This window comes from Balaenoptera borealis (assembly GCF_965194805.1).
Source record: "Balaenoptera borealis genome assembly, chromosome: 11".
NCBI classification, from domain to species: Eukaryota; Metazoa; Chordata; class Mammalia; order Artiodactyla; family Balaenopteridae; genus Balaenoptera; species Balaenoptera borealis.
Genome location: NC_138868.1, coordinates 97,279,205 through 97,298,987, shown reverse-complemented (window position 1 = coordinate 97,298,987; position 19,783 = coordinate 97,279,205). Strand labels below are relative to the sequence as shown.

The window sequence follows — 19,783 nt, the reverse complement described above, 5'->3', positions numbered from 1 at the left end:
GAGTCCGGGAGAGACCACGGGTGCCCCCAGTTCCAACCTCTGCCTTTAGTCTTGTGAAAAAGGCCTCCCTCTCCCCCTGCCAAATTTCCATCCCCTAAGAGTTTCCGAGTCCAAGCAACTGAGAAGAGCATCACGGGGCAGCGCCTGGCCGTCCCTGGCTAACCGCACCATCGCCCCTCCTCTCCTCCTCCCTCCCAACTCCTGCCCAGGCCCCCCCAGCATCCGGGCGATGAGGAACATCACAGCTGTCGCTGGGCGGGACACCCTTATCAACTGCAGGGTCATCGGCTACCCCTACTACTCCATCAAGTGGTATAAGGACGCCCTCCTGCTGCCCGACAACCACCGCCAGGTGGTGTTCGAGAACGGGACCCTCAAGCTGACTGATGTGCAGAAGGGCATGGACGAAGGGGAGTACCTGTGCAGCGTCCTCATCCAGCCGCAGCTCTCCATCAGCCAGAGCGTCCACGTGGCCGTCAAAGGTAGGCCGCCCCCCACTGCCAGCCTGAACCGGAGCCCTCCTGCTCACCCAGGATTGTGGGCCGCTCTTCAGCCAGCCACTCAGCCAGCAGCAGGCAGTCCTGAGGGAGTGGAAAGCCACGGAAGAGAGGGCTCCGGCCTGGAATTTGGAAAAAAGGGGGCAGGGTGGAAGATTGCTGGGGGCCGGGAGGGGGGAGATTGCAGCGGGTACAGAAGAAGGCCACGGGTACCTCTACATTCCAGTTCCTTCTGTGGGCTGCAAGTCAAGGCAGCACTGGCCCCAGGGGCATGAGGGGTCCATGGCACCTGGGCAGGAGGCCCAGGTCAGAGGTGACAGGCTATATTGTTCCCCTGATGTCAGCATGGAGCCACCCAGAGCTCAGCAGGGCCCATGAGAGACCAACAGGTAGGAGAGCGGCAGGAGCCGGAGAGCAGACGCAGCGGGCGGAGGGTGCATATGCTGGGGGCCCTGACTCCCTTCCAGGGCTCAGACTGGCCGGCCGAGGCTGCTTTGATGGGATGGGCAAGGCCCTTCCACCTGCTAATGCAGCTGGAGGCCTGGAGAGCACCGCCTGGTGCCTAAAATCCTCCTCCCTCCCAGGCCCTCCATGCTCACCTGGGTGAGGTCTTTGTTTTGTGCGGGGGCACCTAACACAGTGCCTGGTACGTGGCAGCCATTCAGTAAATGTCTGTGCATTCAACAAATGAATGCATATAAATGAGCAAATAAATGAATTCGTGACTGAACGACAGCTGTCCCCTGGGTTCAGGGGCTGTGCGGGGGTGTGAAGCTCCCTCCCAAACACATTCTTTGGAACTGACAGGCCTGGAGATTGTCTGGACGGTGGGTGCGAGCAGGGTGGCCCGGTCACCTAGGGGGCAGGACGGAGAGGTGGCGCCTGCCAGGCCTGGCTAAGGAGAGGTCAGTAAAAGCCAGGCAGCTGGCGTGGAAAGTCACTGGGTCCGTGGTGGCCGTGTTGGGTCAGGGGCTTATGTCCCTTTCTGAAGAGCCAGGGCAGGCTCACGCATATCCCCAAGGAACAACATGAACCTGGAGATGGGGCCAGCCTGTGCCCTAGGGCCCGTGGAAAGGAAGAGAAAGCAGGGGGGTCCGGGCCTGCGGAGGGGCCCTGGCACAGGGGGAAGGCCCCAGGGGGCCCCAGACTCCTGAAGCAAGACGGAGTGGAGGCCTTGTGGACAGGAAGAGGGGAGTCTGGGGGAAAGAAAGGTTTGGAGAGACAGATGCTGCCTCTGTTTTGGGCCCCTTCACGCGTGCGGTGAAGATGGGACCCCCAGGGGCAGATGTCAGGAGAACAGCTGGAGAAACGGAAGGTAGCAGCAAAACGTGCAATCAGTGCTTCGCTCCTCTGCTCACTTGTCACCAGGGCTCACTCTCATCGGCACACTGGGGCCGTGTCACATGCCCCCTTGTGCACCCACCACCTGTCACAGTGCCAGACAGTGTGTGTTTCTTGAGCTGAAACTGAGACATTAGTCTGGGTTGGAGTGACTTTCCGGGAAGCCTGGCTCTGAGCCTGAGAACTGGGGGAGGGGCTGTCTCGGGGGCCCATCTCCAGCCTGGGGAGGAGAGAGGAGACCCTAACAGCATCTGCCTCACTGCCGGCCCCCCGACTGCTGCACCCCAGCCAGCCTGAGGGGCATCCTGGACCCCCCTTTCAGCCTAAAACCTTTGCCCAGCCCAAGGGCCTTGCGCCGGCAGGAACCTCACAGCCCCCAGGCCCCATCCCCGGCCTGCCTCCCGTTCCCAGCATCTCGGGGCGACCCGCCTGTATCCATTTCTGTCACAAGCTGTGGACCGAGAGTTTACAGTGTAAACATCACATATTAAAACATCTAACCTTTGCTCTACTCCCTTCACCCGCCTGCACCAGCGAGCATTTGGCCGGGTTTGTTGGCTTAAAAAAATAAATAAATAACAGGGCTCCAGCGAGCCTCGGAGTATGCGGAACATCCTGAAAGCTGCATCTGCTCATCAATTATTCAGCCCCATTCAGGGAGCGATCAGTCCTAATGAATTGAATCTGATGCATTCCGTCTCAGCGACTCGCTGGGCCTGTTGTGATTGTGCTGAGCGACAATGTCTCCCAGCCCTGGGAGAGGGAAAGGGGCGCGTGCGTGTGTGTGTGTGTGTGTGTGTGTGTGTGTGTGTGTGTGTGTGTGTGATCTCAGAGGGCAGAGCCCCTGCACCGGGCACATGTGGCTCCCGGCACACAGCACGAGCTTGGAGTTCAAAAGCATGGGCATATGTGTGTGTATAGTACACAGGCGGGTGTGCACACATGGCCCCTTCCCTACCCACAGGGTCTGCAAATCCAGCCCCAGAAGGGCTATAGTCACTTGTTTTCTCTCCAGCCCGAGAAGCAGCATTTGTATGGGGGCCCTGGGACCCCGTGCCCCTGCCTGTCCGAAAGCTTAAACCCATCATCCCCGCTCTCTCCCAGTCTCCCTCTCCCCACTTCATTAGAATGCACTTTTGCAGAAGAACCCATCAGAGCTGATTATGAGCAAGCTGCTTGATTAGCTGACGTGCTGTTCTAAGAGCTGCTCAAGGAGGAGGGTGGAGGAGGTGCCCCTGGGCGTGGAAAGGGGCCCCGACTCTGGGGGAGAGGGGGACAGGGCCCGAGGGCAGCGCTCTCCACCCCACTCCTGCTGCCTGGCTGGGACGCGCGTCCCACCCAGAGGATCAGAGCAGAGACCTGGAGTGTAGGAAAGGGCGAGTGGGGGCAGGACAGGGCACTAGAAGCTTGAGATTTGTTGGAAGTCCTACCCCCCATCTCTCTGTGAGGCCAAGAGCCCGCAGGCAGGGCGGGGCATAAACCCACGCTGCTCCATAAGCTGGAAAAACCACTGCTGACTCCACTCCTTCTGGGACTGCTTGTCTTCTGATGAATTTTTCAAACACTGAGCTGAGGAGAGCAGAACACACCAGACACACATGCACATGCATGCACACACATGTGCAGAGACCTGTGTACATGAGTACACACGTGTGGACGTACTGTACGCATTGTATGCATGTGCGTGCAACAAATAGACACGTTAGCCTGTCCACACTTGCACACATACACACATGCAGTTGCATATACACAGATGTTCCCTCTGTCTGTATCCTCCTGTGAAGCAACATTGCTGAGCCACGAAAGGTGGCTGCAGGTGCTACCATAGAAAATGTCACCTCAGTGAGCCTGTTGTGATCCAGCAAGGCAGGAGGGCCGAGGGGAGAGCGGGTGAGGATGCTTCGAGGGCTGCCTGGGCTTGGGTGCATGTGGCACTGACTGGCAGGGGAGAGCCAGGCTGTGGGGAAGGCGAGTGCTTGTCTCTGGGCACCCAGAGAGATCCTTGGCAGGATGCCAAGAGGAGGGCCCAGAGATCCAACCTAGATTTGGTGTCTTTAGGGCCCTCTGTAGCTGAAAAACAATGTAGCATAAAAGCATCTCTGGGCACGCAGGCCGAATGTTTAATTAACTAAGAAGGCAGGGCTGCAAGTGGGGCTTCTTGGCTTTGGCTCAGTGAGGGAACATCTCCACCCGCACATCTGAGCCTCCGGAGCCAAAACAAGGGCATGAGGTGCTTTCTGCCCATGCTCAGTAAGGCCAGGACCCAGAGGTAGTGCCAACACACACAGACACACACACACACATGCACGCACGCACGCACCCTCACTCCCGAGTGCCTGTACTCCTCATCCACACTCTTTCTTCCCTTGCTGCTCAGCAAGTCCCTGCCGTGTGCTTGGAGCCTTCGGGGAGGCCCCCTTCCACCCCAGAGAATGTGTTGGGGGTTTCTATGATCAGGGGGCTTAAGAGAGAGCCAACCCCCTGGCCAAATGCCTGCCATTGGCACAGGTGGAGTTTTGGAAGGAACACACCAGAATCCAGAGGAAGGGGGAACAACAGGTTCCGCAGGGGCAGATTGCCAAATGTACTGCGGGGAGGGAGTGCCAAGGATGTTGCTGCCAACAGCCCTTTTCCTCGGCAGAGGGAGCCGGGAGCACAGGAGCAAGCACCCTCCTTACAGGACAGACAGCGATCACGGTGACGGCGGTGTCCACGATGAGGAGGAGGATGGAGCAGTGTCTGTTTATTCATTCAGTGACATTAACCATGCACCCCCTATATTCCAGGCGCTCTTCTATGAACACAGCTGTGCTCAAGACAGACAAAAATTCCTGCCCTTGGCGAGCTTACATTCTATTAGGGAAATGGTTAATAACGTGAAATCCGTGAAAGATGTCTCATGTCAAATAGGGAGTGGGAATCAGAGTGCCAAGGGGCAGGAAGAGTGGTTTGCAATTTCAATCAAGGGGCTGTTGGAGCTTTGTGATATGCAGCCGGACGTTTCCCCTTTCTTTTTTTTTTAAATTTACTTATTTATTTTTGGCTGTGTTGGGTCTTCGTTTCTGTGCGAGGGCTTTCTCTAGTTGCGGCGAGCGGGGGCCACTCTTCATCGCGGTGCGCGGGCCTCTCACTATCGCGGCCTCTCTTGTTGCGGAGCACAGGCTCCAGATGCGCAGGCTCAGTAGTTGTGGCTCACGGGCCCAGTTGCTCCGCGGCACGTGGGATCTTCCCAGACCAGGGCTCGAACCCATGTCCCCTGCATTAGCAGGCAGATTCTCAACCACTGCGCCACCAGGGAAGCCCTGCAATTTTAAATAGGGTGGTCAGGGAAGGCCTGCCTGAGAAGAGGGGGTTGCATTAAAAAAACTGAAGTGAGTTATGAATATTCCTATAATATTAGACTCGTTACAACTGGAAAATCAGCGTCAGGCTTTAGAGGTTACTTCATCCAACTCCCCCATTTTGCAGATGAGAAAACTGAGGCTCGGGGGCAGAGACAGGGTGGTGGTGACGAGGCAGCTGGCCCACGTCACTCTTGGATTACAGAGTCTTTCCCCATCTCCGTGCTGCACAAGCAGAGAAGCTCCACCTTCACACAGTGCCCATTCTCTGCTAAATGATGCAATAAATAAAAAGGTTTGGTCCCGAAGAGAGATCATGAGAGACACCGTAAAGTGTTTATGGGCTGGACTGGTGGTCAGCATGCCCTCCTCTGTGCAACACCCCCAAACAAGTGGCCGAAACAGCTTTATGGTGGCCAGGGACCACCGGGACTGCCTGACCGCTGTGTCTTTTCAGCCACGCCAGCCTCTGACCTCTCGCCATCACAGCATCTTGCTCTGACCCTGCTTCCCTCACAGCTGACTGAGTTGCCCTCTCACCAAAGATGACTGTGGCCAGAGCAGGGCTTCCAGAGATAAATCCCTTGGTTCTGCGGCATCCACGCCCCTTACATGCAGGCCATGTGCTGGGGAAATGCTAGGAGTCATGGGCAAGAGGGAAGTCCTTGTGGACTGTCAACCCTGAAGAGGTCCCTTGTCATCACCGCCATGGAGGTGATCTGAGACTCAGCTTCTTCTTTCACAGAAGTGGAAATGGACATACACACACACTCAACAAGCCCGTGTCCACCTCTGAGCGCAGGGGAGACACCACAGACTCACAGCTCAGAAAGCAGTCCCATGTCCACATCACGGGGCGCCCCACCCTGCTTCTCAGAGCCTCCCACTCGCAGCCTCCTGCTGGTATTCAGCGAGCCGGGATCCCTAGGCTTTCTTCTCCCTCCAGGCGGTCCTCACGTGCTGGAGTTATAGGGTTGTCGGAATGCCAGCCTGGGGCCGAGGAACTCTGTGAGCAGCTCTGGCCTCTACCACTCCCACCAAGGAGTTTCTAAGGGGACACTTACCGCCCCCCACAGAACCACACCTGCCCCATCAACCTGCAGCAGGGCAGAGTGGGGCGGGAAGTAAAGACCCTTACTCCTTGGACTCCTGGGGGTGATTTGGCCATCTACTTCCAGCAGGGCAGCAGTGCACTAGAGAGCTCTGGCTGGCCCGGGTGAATGCCTAACCCCCCCAGGATGGAGGTTGGCTGCTCTCTCCTTCCCTGGCCGCTCGAATTGCCATCAGGGTTATTCCTGAAGACCGGAAGGGAGTGACAGCCCCTGGTTGGCCTCTGCCTCTTGTCTCAGCCTTTTCCCACGCTCTCACTCCATATATTTTGTAAAGCACGTGCATCCTTTAACCCTCAGTCCAAATGCCACCTCCTCCATGCAGCTGCGTTCACCCAACCAGATGATACCTCTTCTCATCTCTGAGTTCAGTATCTGTGTATTCAGGTGGTGCTTGTCCAATAACCACTGAGGGAAATGTCTTAACTTCCCGAGCAAATGCTATGCTTCCTGAGGTTCTATCCATATTTTAAGCATGCTTCTACTTTCCCCAGCCCACCCGGAGCATAATGCCTTCACAGAGCAGGCATTTCATAAATATTAGATGAATTAGTTAATTAATGAATTAACCTGCCTTAGTAACTTATTCCATTATCTAAATCCCTTCTTACTGAGAGAGACAATCTTTCCCTTGCCTGAGCTAAATCTCCCTGCCTAGTTTCAGTCTCCACTTGCTCTGTCCTCAACGGAAATGGAGCGCTTGGCCATCCATCCCTGGGGCAAGGCCCTCTCCTCTCTAGGCAGAGCCCCCCAGCTCCTTGCTTGACCCACACATTCCCCTCTGCAGGCCCTCATGACTGCCACGACTCTCCCCATGTCCCTAGGGCTCTTAAAGGAGCCAGCTCTGGTGCTAGCAAGGGCCTGAACCTCAGGAAGAACCAAGGGAGAAGCTCCCGGCTCCAAAATTCTGTAGCATAAATACAGCATCTTGAGGAAGAGGGTAGAGCTCCCTCTTTTTCTGGATGAACCCCCATCCTGTGCTCTCCCCACCCCTTGCCCACCTCATAGGTAAATTTCTAAGGTCAACCCAGGAAATGATATCCAGACATATATTTATTCATTTACTCCCCTGACAAGCATTTATTGGGCTCCTACAGTTTGCCAGGTAAATAAGTCCTAGTTACTGCCCTGCAGGAACTCCCAGACACCCAGGGAAGGTGGTAATGCAAACAGATACCCCACCGGCATGTGATGAGTGCCATGATCAAGGTGTGAACCAGGTGTTGCAGGGCTGTGCAGGAGGAGGGCAGGTTTCACAGAGGAGGTGGTACTGGAGCGGGGTCTGAAAGGACGGAGAGGAGTTTCCCATGAGGCCTGCTGGGCTCTAGATTTGGGTCTTTGTGGGAAGGAAGACTGGACCAGAACTGGTTCTGCTAAACCTAAGGAGACAAACTGGCTGGCAGATCTGGGTCTCTGCAACAATTCCATCAAAAAGTCCAAGGAGGCCAGAGGACTCAATCTGATCAAAGGACCCCAAAAGGGGCGGTGGGAGCCCAATGAGGAATCTCTGGGAAATCTCAGCAATGAGCATTGGGCTATTACTAGAGTCAGGGTTCCAGACAAATCTCTCTGGAGATATCCAAGGCCCCACAAACCACTCAGAATACTGGGGGCAAGGCCCCAGCCCAGGGAGTAGCAGCAGCCAGAGTTTGGGGGTGGGGAGATCCAGACAATGACCAGAGCCCCAGAAAACCTGGACTGAGGACCTGGATTTGGGCCCATGGTCGTTATTTCCACCCAGGGCCCAGCTGTGTTCACCCAGGCCTGGGCTGAATTTCGGAGCTGTGGGTGTTTATGGAAAACCGATGGAGCCCCCATGGCCAGAGTGAAGGGTAAGGTGGGAGGTGACATTGAGGAGGTCAGTTAAGGCCCCTGTTCTCATCCCATAGGGCATGGGGGCAACAGCCCTTCTAAATGTCACTTCCTCTGGACCTAGAACTCTTGACCAGGAACTTCCCCAGAGATCCAAAAGGCTGCCAAGGGTTTTGCCCTGTCCACACCTGGCCACTTCACAGGAGCCGCTTCCTACGGAGCCCTGAAAATCCTTGGGGTGCCTTGGGCATGCATATGATGTCACCTATCCTTTTCCCCTCAGGGTTCACCCCCTGCTGTGTCCACTCTGGGTGGGGAAGAGTAGCAAGCTTCCAAGGAGGGGTGGGGCTGGTGCCTGGGAGAAGGCCAGAGGACTGTGGACAGCCTTGTAATTTAATTATTTGACTGCAGAAAGGATATCTCATCTACTGGGGGCTCATCTTTGTTAAGCTAATTGTCTCCTTCTCTCTCTTCTCCCCCCAACTTGCTGGGGAAGTCACTGTGGCCTAATTGAGTTATCATAAAGATAATGGCTGTTGCTCTAGCCAGAGCTGAGAAAGGAGGATCCCTCTTGCAGAGGCTCAGGCTCCAGACAGGCCCCCACAGGGGCTGAGATGTGGGCAGTAGGAGAGGGGGAGGGCCGAATCTCTGGGGGTGGGGGCTATGTGGATGACGTTTAGCTGGGTGAGTCTAACCAACTGGTTATCTCGCAGACGACAGGGCTCCCTCTCTGCTCTTTCCTGCCACCCAAGGGGAGCTCGTTTATGAGACAAAGGGGTCTCTGGTCTGGGCATGTTTGGGGCTTTCTCAACAAGGCAACCAGGTAGCATAAGAAAGAGAGCTTGGACTTGGAGAGCAGACAGATCAGGTTTCAAATCCCACAGTCCCCTCTTATGAGCTGGGTGATCTAAGGCAAATGAATTCTCTGCTCTGAACCTCAGTTTTCTCATCTGTATAGTGGGGACAATTAAGCCCATATCACATTATTGGTGGGAGGTGTGTATAAAGGAGCTGAAAACAACCAGTGATGGGAGCTTCCTCTCGCCCATCCTAATGCATGAAGACAATGGGGTGGGTGATGAGACCTCTACAGGAGGAGACCAGGCTACAGCAGCCTGGCTTTAGATGAGCAGCTGTGGGGTGCACACGAAGGACAGCCTCAGCATCTGAGGCACGTCATCTCTACCCATCCCAGGCCCGCAGGCCTCTGGGAGACTCAGCTCTGGGATGAGACAGTGAGCACAAGGGCACCGAGGAATGACAGGGAAGTCAGGTTAAAAGCTGGGCAGTGTGTCAGCAAGCAGACAGGAGTCAAGAAGCACATAAGTCATCACCATGCAAGCTCCAGGACAAATCTGAAGGTCATGATTAGTTCAGGCCGGCCCAGGCCCTGAACAGAGACAGCAGATCCAGGCCTGGGTGGGCAGAGGGACGGGAGCCAGGGGACAATGACGGGGCACCCCAGGAGATTCTGCATATACGGCAAAAGAGGCACCAGTGCCCAGGGAACTCTGTTCACAGCCCACCGCAGGGCTGGGAGGAGCCCGAAGGCCAGGCAAGGAAGGGCATGCTGCCGGCCAGGCTGGGGAGGGTGGGGGCCTGACAGCAGCGCTCCCCTTGCCTTCCCAGTGCCCCCTCTCATCCAGCCCTTCGAGTTCCCGCCTGCCTCCATTGGCCAGCTGCTCTACATCCCCTGCGTGGTGTCCTCGGGGGACATGCCCATCCGCATCACCTGGAGGAAAGATGGACAGGTGATCATCTCAGGCTCGGGCGTGACCATCGAGAGCAAGGAATTCATGAGCTCCCTGCAGATCTCCAGCGTCTCCCTCAAGCACAATGGCAACTACACATGCATCGCCAGCAACACAGCAGCCACCGTGAGCAGGGAGCGCCAGCTCATCGTGCGCGGTGAGTGAGACAGGCCAGCGAGGTTGCGGGGAGGAAGGGTCCAGCTCTGTCTGCTGCTAAAAACGCTCTCTAGATTTCAAGTTTGAATCACGGGCTCAGAGAAAGTTGACTCTGGCAGGGGCCTTAAAGATCAAGAGGTTCAAATCTCTTACTCTCCAGGCCAGGACACTGAGGCCATGAGAGGGGAAGACCCTGGCTCAGTTGGTCACTGGTGAAGTCAGAATTGGCACTCAGAATTCCCAGCTCCCAACCCAGTACGACTGGCAGAAGCTCTCAACATCTTGGGTTTCAGATGTTCAGAGGTGCCTGCTCCCAACTTTATAATGGTCCAGGCCGGGCTAATGTTGAATGGAAGGTGCCCAAAGCCCCCAGAAAACCTATCAGAGACCGAGATGATCTGTTCCTCCCACACCTTCCCTCTTTCTGCAGTGCCCCCTCGATTCGTGGTGCAGCCCAACAACCAGGATGGCATCTATGGCAAGGCTGGTGTGCTCAACTGCTCGGTGGACGGCTATCCCCCACCCAAGGTCATGTGGAAGCATGCCAAGGGTAAGCCCCTGGCCAGCCAGCATCTCTGAGCATGGCCAGGGATGGGATGGGGAGGATACTAATGCGACTTGGGCCTGGTCTCTACACATGACTCCTAGCCCTGGGTTCTGAACTTTAAGGGGATCCCAGGCTATACCTGAACTGGAAGTCATCCTCAGCCACCCCCAAGGGTCTATGGACCAGGAACAGCTGTCATGCTAATTCCAGATTTCCTCTTGTCCCCATAGATTGACCTCTCCCCTCCCGCCTCCAACCCTAGAACTCAGTATACTCTCCAACTCTCCCCACCCCACCCTAGGGTCCCAGAGTCTCATTGACCCCTGCTTCTCACCAGTCAAACCTATTCTGGGATCTTGGTCCTTCTTGGAACCCAACTTCATCCCAAGGATGCATTTGGTTTCTGACTAAGCCCTGTGCCAACCTCTTATCCTCACTGTGTCCATGGCTGACTCTGGGGCAATGGGAGGAAGCATCCAAAGCCCCCCTTGGAGGTTGGCTGGCTTCTTTCGAAGGCCTGACTGCCTACAACCAGGCAACTGCCATTTGAGGGCTCAATCCTCCCTTTGCCTATTGCCAAGTGGCCCGAAGATAACTCTTTCTTCCCCTCCAAGGAATTCAGCCCAAAGGAAGCTCAGTGCCAAGGTGGGCATTGAGCTGAGGCCCCCCAACTCCATCTCCATACCTCAGATCTGAGGCAGAGTCAGACTTCTGTGAGGGTCTTTCCTGTTTCCCAGGAAGCAAGAACTATGTGAGCTCCCAGCACTTTGGGGATGCTACAGAATGGCCCTAGATCAGCAAGAGAAAGGTATCAGGGCCACTCCTTGAGGCACTCCGACCCTCCCCGGCCTAGACACCAGAGCTCCTAACTGCCGCCTCGTTTCAGGGAGCGGGAACCCCCAGCAATACCACCCAGTACCCCTCACCGGCCGCATCCAGATCCTGCCCAACAGCTCGCTACTGATCCGCCACGTCCTGGAAGAGGACATCGGCTACTACCTCTGCCAGGCCAGCAACGGCGTGGGCACCGACATCAGCAAGTCCATGTTCCTCACTGTTAAGAGTGAGTCTTGCCCCCATGCGACCCTCCGAACACCCCCTGATCATAGAGCAAGGCCCATCTCTGCACTCACCCTGCCTCCCCATTTGGTTTCCATTGCTCCTTCTGTGAAGGGAAGGCAGGAAGGATTCCTAGACAGAGGTGGGCTTGGGAACCTCTGATGGGGGATTCAAAAGCGCTCTCATCTAAAACAATGGCCTCACTCTAAATGGCCCCAGTTCACTCCATTCCAGTCGTGATAAGCTCATGATTTGCTGTACCACAGTATCGTACGACATCCCATTTATTTTGCTCTGTAGGTTGGCAATTCCATCTGAATAGTCATATCAAACAATTTATTTCTTTTATTTAATGTACACTTGCTAGTGTATAACCTGTTTTTTTTTTTAATGAATAGGTTTTTTTTTAATTATTTAATTATTTATTTATTTATTTATGGCTGTGTTGGGTCTTCGTTTCTGTGCGAGGGCTTTCTCTAGTTGTGGCAAGCGAGGGCCACTCTTCATCGCGGTGTGCGGGCCTCTCAGTATCGCGGCCTCTCTTGTTGCAGAGCACAGGCTCCAGATGCGCAGGCTCAGTAGTTGTGGCTCACGGGCCCAGCTGCTCCGCGGCATGTGGGATCTTCCCAGACCAGGGCTCGAACCCGTGTCCCCTACATTGGCAGGCAGATTCTCAACCACTGCGCCACCAGGGAAGCCCTAACCTGTTCGTGGCTTAGCAAGGAGGAGACCACGTATGCAATGTAGGAGATAGGCCTATGGGCAGAAATCCTGGGTTCCAATTCCAGATCCGCCTGATGAGCTTCCTGGCTTTGGGCAAGTGACTTTACGTTTCTAGGTTCCTTTCCTCACCTGTGCTAGAGGTTCATTCCCAGCCCACTCAGCTCCAAAATCATCGTAAATAACACAGGAACTGATCATGGAAAGGGGAAAAGGCTTTGGAAAAGCCAAAAGAGCAATAAAACTCACTCTAGCTCAGTACCGTATCTCTGGCTTCTAAATCCCCAGACCTAGAGCCAGAATCAATGGCGTTGAACTCTAGAATATCCCTGAGTTCTGTTAAGTCACACACAGACATTCCTACTGGACAAGCCTATCCCTTTACGTTCTTAGGGGTCTGTATAGTGAGCCCCCAGGAATCATGTCAGGACAGTGTCTGGCCCTTTGTCATGAAACAGACTATGGGCCACGGAGAACAGCAGTAAGAGCCTGAGTTTTAGCATCTGACCAAGCCAACTGTGAATCTGGGCGCCGTGTGGTAATTACAGTGACCTCTACGGGTTTCCTTGGCCTCTGTATCTCATTTTCCTGATGTACAAAAGGAGGGTCAAGAGAGCGCCTTACCTGTTATGTTTTGTATCAAGAGTAAGTCAGATGACATGGATAATGCAACCAGTATGGTAACTGGCACCCAGTAGGCCGTCAGAGATTTAGCCACCAGTTTCGTTTTTAATGGGAGACACTCCAAGGTACGTGTAGGAAAGGCAGCTGAGAGCAGCGCCCAGTGTGTGGCCAGCCCAGCATCTCCCTGGAGTCCCCGCCTTTAAGAATCATAGCTTCTTTATTGCTTGCCAAACCCTCACTCACTCAGCACAAGACGGGGAAGCCCCAGCAATCGATCGATGCTCGGGTAGCTCCAGGCACCGGAATCCCCGCCCTGGGGAGCTCTTCCCTCACACTATCAAAAAGCACTTTGTCCTTAATAAAACCAGGCAATCAATCTACATCCCTCAGCCGGGGAGAACTTTGCTAATTCTGCCTGCGTGAGGCAAGAGGAATAGTAGGCACCTCGTGGAACTATCGCTGTCCTTGGTATTTGATCCTTATCTCCCCACCGTCAGCAGGAGAAAAGAGCCCAAACTCCCAGGCTTTTTTTTTTTCTTTTTTGGTCTTTGCCCTTTTTCTCTAAGTTAGGGGATTCTACTGGGCAAGCGTGGCGGTGCCTTTGTGACCCGTGTCTTCTCTGTGGCGCTGAGGTGGATGTGGGTGAAGGGAGACGCAGGGGTCAGGAGGTGGGCTGTGTGCATGGTGACCCAGTTCACGTCGGCCTGTCCCTGATGTCCTGGGGCGTCCTGGGCAATTCGCTTCTCCCCTCTGGACCTGCATTTTTCAGTGCCATCCTCACTTCACGACCCAGGCAGCAGCTACGAGCACACATCTCGTAAATCCAGGGCAGCCTCGTGAACACGTGCAGCACCAGGTCGCACACTCAGCCACTACGCTCGCAGTAGCGTCCGCCTCTGGCCCCTCTTCCCAAGGGATGATGGGAGCTCCGTACTACTTGTCCTCACTTCTGAGCAGCATCTGGACCTTGTTCCTTCCGTCTTCCCCCTTGTCCTCATTCCAGCCACCTTGTCACTTAGCTCTGCTTCCTTCCATAGTGAGGCACAGGCGCACACCTTCCTTTCATCTGCTCCGTCTCCGGCTCATATTCTCCCACTCGCCACGCCTCCCTCATCGGCTGCCTGTGACACAGTCTCTGCGAGCTGCTCACGCAGCATCCCCCCTCACACGGCCCTCCCCCACAGGTTGCTTTCCAGCTGTGCCCCCTCCCACACCCTCTGCACACTCGGGGTCTCCAGACCCTCACCCACGTGTGCCCCCTCGGATGACCCTTTCCTTGCACAACTTTGTCACAAACGCCTCCTTCCATTCCAGCCCCGCTCTCCCCAGTGACCTGCCAGCCATGCTAGAGGCCCCTGTGCTGCCCCAAATGCCAGCAGGAGAGGAGGAGGAATTTGAGGCCTGAGGGCAGTCAGTGCAGAGCGCTGAGCACAGCTGGGGCCTCTGCCTGGGGTTGGAGAGTCTGACTGCTTTTCAGTATCAGCCTGAATCATTCCACCCAGCATCTGGCTGCCAGAAGGGGCTCCTGTGACAATGGGACAGTTTGGTGATGGGGGGGTGGTCCTGACCTTCTTTGGGAACTTCCATCCTGCTTCCTGCTGCTTTTCTGCGGGCACACTGCTTCAGGTAACCCACCCTCAGCTCCTCCCCTTGGATATCCTTCCCCCTGCCTGCTCTGCCCTTTTCCTCCTTCATTCTCCCTCTACCTCTCCCACCTCCCCCAGGTAGGCGCAGGTAGATAGGGAAGGACCCACAGGACCTGGGCCCGTGGGTCACAGATGGGCTTGCCAGGGCTAAGCCCTTCCTGGTCATCCCTCAGTCCATCTCAGACAGCCCACACCGCCAGCACTGTCCCCCCACCACCCGCAAGGCCAGCTACAGAAAGACCTGCCATTTACAAAGCCAATTGCACGGCTGTCCTTGATGCCCGTAACACGCTCAGGAAAACGTTGACCCTATACGGCTCCACCTTGTCAGACCTCACACTTGTGTGACCTCTCAGAAGGCAAACTGACCTTAATCCCCGCTTCAGCCAAGCAGAAGTAAGAGAGTAAATATATCAAAGGGATATACATCATAAAAAGCATTCAAGTGTCAAATTGGACGTTTGTGGTTGCCCTCTGTTGGGAACCATTGACCCTGACAGTTTCCAGTGGTAACTCAACAGACGCTCACTGGGCACTCACTAAATAGTCCATAAAACTCTGTGGATTAGAGCACAGACTTTAGAACCAGAGAGACCTGGGTTCAAATCCCAGCTCTGCCACTTGATAGCTGTAGGATCTTGGACAGCAATCTCTGTAAGCCCCAATTTCCTCCTCTGTAAGTTTGGAAATATAATGCTATTTACTCATCAGTAGGATCCAAGTGAGACACACACTTACAGCAATTAACACAGTACCTGGCACCAAATACACATTCAATAATCATGAGCAATCATTAGTTTTAGGTGCTGAAAATCTAGTGATGGATAAAATGGAGTTGCTATTCTCAGGGAATTTAGGATCTTGAAGAGGAGATAGACATATACCCAAAATAACTATAATACACAAAGTGATGAGTGCCTTAAAAAGCCACAAACAATGTGACACAGAGAGAATCAGGGATGGAGTAATCAGTTTTAATTTGCAGGGCCAACAAGGGAAAGCCAAGAAAAGCTCCACAAAAGCAACAGTCACTAAGTAGGACTTGAAGGATGAGAAGGATTCTGACAAGAGCCAACAGAAGCAAAGGTCATTCCATTCCAGGATGACGACAAAGTATAGCAAGAGCATGGAGGCCAGCAAGGCCATGCGTGTCATCAGATGAAGGGGGAGCTTAGGGTGTCTGGTGGAGAATGAAGGGAGGATGGGCAGGGAGAATACATGTGAGGTGCTTATGGGTTTTGGAAGCGAAATGTTTTCTTTTTATGCAGTGTTGACTCTCGATATCAGGCACCAAACCAGAGTTCCGGGAGCTCAGGGGTCTGATGGCGGTTGGGATTCCAGAGGTGGTTCTTAGAGAATTGCTTTCCTCGAGCCCCCAGATTTCTAAGAGTTCGTTAAAGGGAGCAAAAGGCTTTCCTAGCCCCTGGACACCTGTGTTGGCAACCATTCCGTCCCAGTCGGTCCCCACTCCTCCCTGACCCCGAGAGCGTGGGTGGTGCTGAGGCCGTGAGTGCCTGAGCACACAGCCCAGCCTACGACTGTCACAGCACAGCGCTCAGCACTTGACAATTTACAGAGCCCATACCTTGCCTGTGAGGTTGGTGGGCAATAGCTCCTTCTCAGGGAAGGGAAGGTGCTGGATCAAGGTCATTGGGTGATACCATCCCAGCTGAGACAGGAGCTTGCCTCTGTGGACTCACGGTTTGGGAGAGAGAGCACAGAGCAAGAGACAGAGGACTGGTTGCTGGTCCCGACTCCGACTCACTGGCTCCGTATCTGCGAGCCATTCCTTCCCTTCTCTGGGCCTCGGTTTCCCCATCTGGACAATAAGAGGCCTGGACTAGAATCTAGTCATAGCTGAACCCAAGGTCCCTGCCAGCTCAGACAATCTATGATTCTAGCTGTGTGCATGGTCCTTTCAGGACACCAGACTGCCTCCCAGAACTTGGTTGAAAAATAAATGTAATTAACAGAAGAAAATACTACATCCACAGAGCTACCTTTTATCTCCCTGTTACAAAGTAAAATTTAAAAAAAAAGAGAGATAATGACCAAAAGGAGAAAGAGGCAATCCGTCCTCCAAATGACACGTGGGGGAAAAAAAAGCATCTTCAATGAGAATGCTTCACCGAGAGGCAGGTACAAAGAAAGGCTGCTTAGTCCAGGTTGCAAGGGGCTGGCTGTGTTTTTTTTTTGTTTTTTGTGTTTCTTGAGGTTTGTTTTTTTTTTTTGAATATTTGAATTTTATTTTATTTATTTTTTTGTACAGCAGGTTCTTATTAGTTATCTATTTTATACATATCAGTGTATACATGTCAATCCCAATCTCCCAATTCAACCCACCACCACCCGCCCCCCACCCTGCCACTTACCCCCTTGGTGTCCATACGTTTGTTCTCTACATCTGTGTCTCTATTTCTGCCCTGCAAACAGGTTCATCTCTACCATTTTTCTAGGTTCCACATATATGCGTTAATATACGATATTTGTTTTTCTCTTTCTGACTTACTTCACTCTGTATGACAGTCTCTAGATCCATCCACGTCTCTACAAATGACCCAATTTCGTTCCTTTTTATGACTGAGTAATATGCCATTGTATATATGTACCACAACTTCCTTATCCATTAGTCTGTCGATGGGCATTTAGGTTGCTTCCATGACCTGGCCATTGTAAATAGTGCTGCAATGAACATTGGGGTGCGTGTGTCTCTTTGAATCATGGTTTTCTCAGGGTATATGCCCAATAGTGGGATTGCTGGGTCATATGGTAATTCTATTTTTAGTTTTTAAAGGAACTTCCATACTGTTCTCCATAGTGGCTGTATCAATTTACATTCCCACCAACAGTGCAAGAGGGTTCCCTTTTCTCCACACCCTCTCCAGCATTTGTTGTTTGTAGATTTTCTGATGATGCCCATTCTAACTGGTGTGAGGTGATACCTCATTGTAGTTTTGATTTGCATTTCTCTAATAATTAGTGATGTTGAGCAGCTTTTCATATGCTTCTTGCCCATCTGTATGTCTTCTTTGGAGAAATGTCTGTTTAGATCCTCTGCCCATTTTTGGATTGGGTTGTTTGATTTTTTTTAATATTGAGCTGCATGAGCTGTTTACATATTTTGGAGATTAATCCTTTGTCCATTGATTAGCTTGCAAATATTTTCTCCCAGCCTGAGGGTTGTCTTTTCATCTTGTTTGTAGTTTCCTTTGCTTTGCAAAAGCTTTTAAGTTTCATTAGGTCCCATTTGTTTATTTTTGTTTTTATTTCCATTACTCTAGGAGGTGGATCAAAAAAGATCTTGCTGTGATTTATGTCAAACAGTGTTCCTCCTACGTTTTCCTCTAAGGGTTTTATAGTGTCCAGTCTTACATTTAGGTCTCGAATCCATTTTGAGTTTATTTTTGTGTATGGTGTTAGGGAGTGTTCTAATTTCATTCTTTTACATGTAGTTGTCCAGTTTTCCCAGCACCACATATTGAAGAGACTGTCTTTTCTCCATTATATATCCTTGCCTCCTTTGTCACAGATTAGTTGACCATAGGTGCATAGGTTTATCTCTGGGCTTTCTATCCTGTTCCATTGATCTATATTTCTGTTTTTGTGCCAGTACAATATGGTCTTGATCACTGTAGCTTTGTAGTATAGTCTGAAGTCAGGGAGTCTGATTCTTCCAGCTCTGTTTTTTTCACTCAAGACTGCATTGGGTATTTGGGGTCTTTTGTGTCTCCATACAAATTTTAAGATTTTTTGTTCTAGTTCTGTGAAAAATGCCACAGGTAATTTGATAGGGATTGCATTGAATCTGTAGATTGCTTTGGGTAGTAGAGTCATTTTCACAATATTGACTCTTCTAATCTAAGAACATGGTATACCTCTCCATCTGTTTTTGTCATCTTTGATTTCTTTCATCAGTGTCTTATTGTTTTCTGAGTACAGGTCTTTTACCTCCTTAGGTAGGTTTATTCCTAGGTATTTTATTCTGTTTGTTGCAATGGTGAATGGGATTGTTTCCTTAATTTCTCTTTCTGATCTTTCATTGTTAGTTTATAGAAATGCAAGGGCTTTCTGTGCATTAATTTTGTATCCTGCAACTTTACCAGATTCATTGATTAGCTCTAGTAGTTTTCTGGTGGCATCTTTAGGATTCTCTATGTATAGTATCATGTCATCTGCAAACACTGACAGTTTTACTTCTTTTCCAATTTGTATTCCTTTGATTTCTTTTTCTTCTCTGATTGCCGTGGCTAGGACTCCCAAAACTATGTTGAATAATAGTGGTGAGAGTGGACATCCTTGTCTTGTTCTTCATCTTAGAGGAAATGCTTTCAGTTTTTAACCATTGAGAATGATGTTTGCTGTGGGCTTGTCCTATATGGCCTGTATTGTGTTAAGGTAGGTTCCCTCTGTGCTCACTTTCTGGAGAGTTTTTTATCATAAATGGGTGTTGAATTTTATCAAAAGCTTTTTCTGCATCTATTGAGATGATCATATGGTTTTTATTCCTCAATTTTTTAGTATGGTGTATCACATTGATTGATTTGCATATATTGAAGAATCCTTGCATCCCTGGGATAAATCCCACTTGATCGTGGTGTATGATCCTTTTAATGTGTTGTTGGATTCTGTTTGCTAGTATTTCGTTGAGGATTTTTGCATCTATATTCATCAGTGATAATAATCTGTAATTTTCTTTTTTTGTAGTATCTTTGTCTGGTTTTAGTATCAGGGTGATGGTGGCCTCATAGAATGAGTTTGGGAGTGTTCCTTCCTCTGCAATTTTTTGGAAGAGTTTGAGAAGGATGGGTGTTAGCTCTTCTCTAAATGTTTGATAGAAGTCACCTGTGAAGCCATCTGATCCTGGACTTTTGTTTGTTGGAAGATTTTTCTTTTTTTTTTTTTGAAAGATATTTGCCATGTATTTCTTCTTTAGGTCTTTTTTTTTTTAATTTATTTTTATATTTATTTTTGGCTGTGTTGGGTCTTCATTTCTGTGCGAGGGCTTTCTCTAGTTGCAGCAAGCGGGGGGGCCACTCTTCATCGCGGTGCGCGGGCCTCTCACTATCGTGGTCTCTCCTGTTGCAGAGCACAGGCTCCAGACACGCAGGCTCAGTAGTTGTGGCTCACGGGCCTAGTTGCTCCACGGCATGTGGGATCTTCCCAGACCAGGGCTCGAACCT

The 19,783-nt window shown here is 51.9% G+C and overlaps 1 protein-coding gene across 1 annotated transcript in view; it reads left to right on the top strand.

Moving 5' to 3' along the window:
* Positions 1 to 19,783, top strand: part of DSCAML1 (DS cell adhesion molecule like 1) — a 349,698-nt gene that overhangs the window by 261,643 nt on the left and 68,272 nt on the right. Inside the window, exons 8-11 of the mRNA XM_082341823.1 lie at positions 210 to 482; positions 9,730 to 10,008; positions 10,438 to 10,557; positions 11,441 to 11,617. Of these exons, the coding sequence (XP_082197949.1) occupies positions 210 to 482; positions 9,730 to 10,008; positions 10,438 to 10,557; positions 11,441 to 11,617 (849 nt within the window). The remainder of the gene's footprint in view (positions 1 to 209; positions 483 to 9,729; positions 10,009 to 10,437; positions 10,558 to 11,440; positions 11,618 to 19,783) is intronic.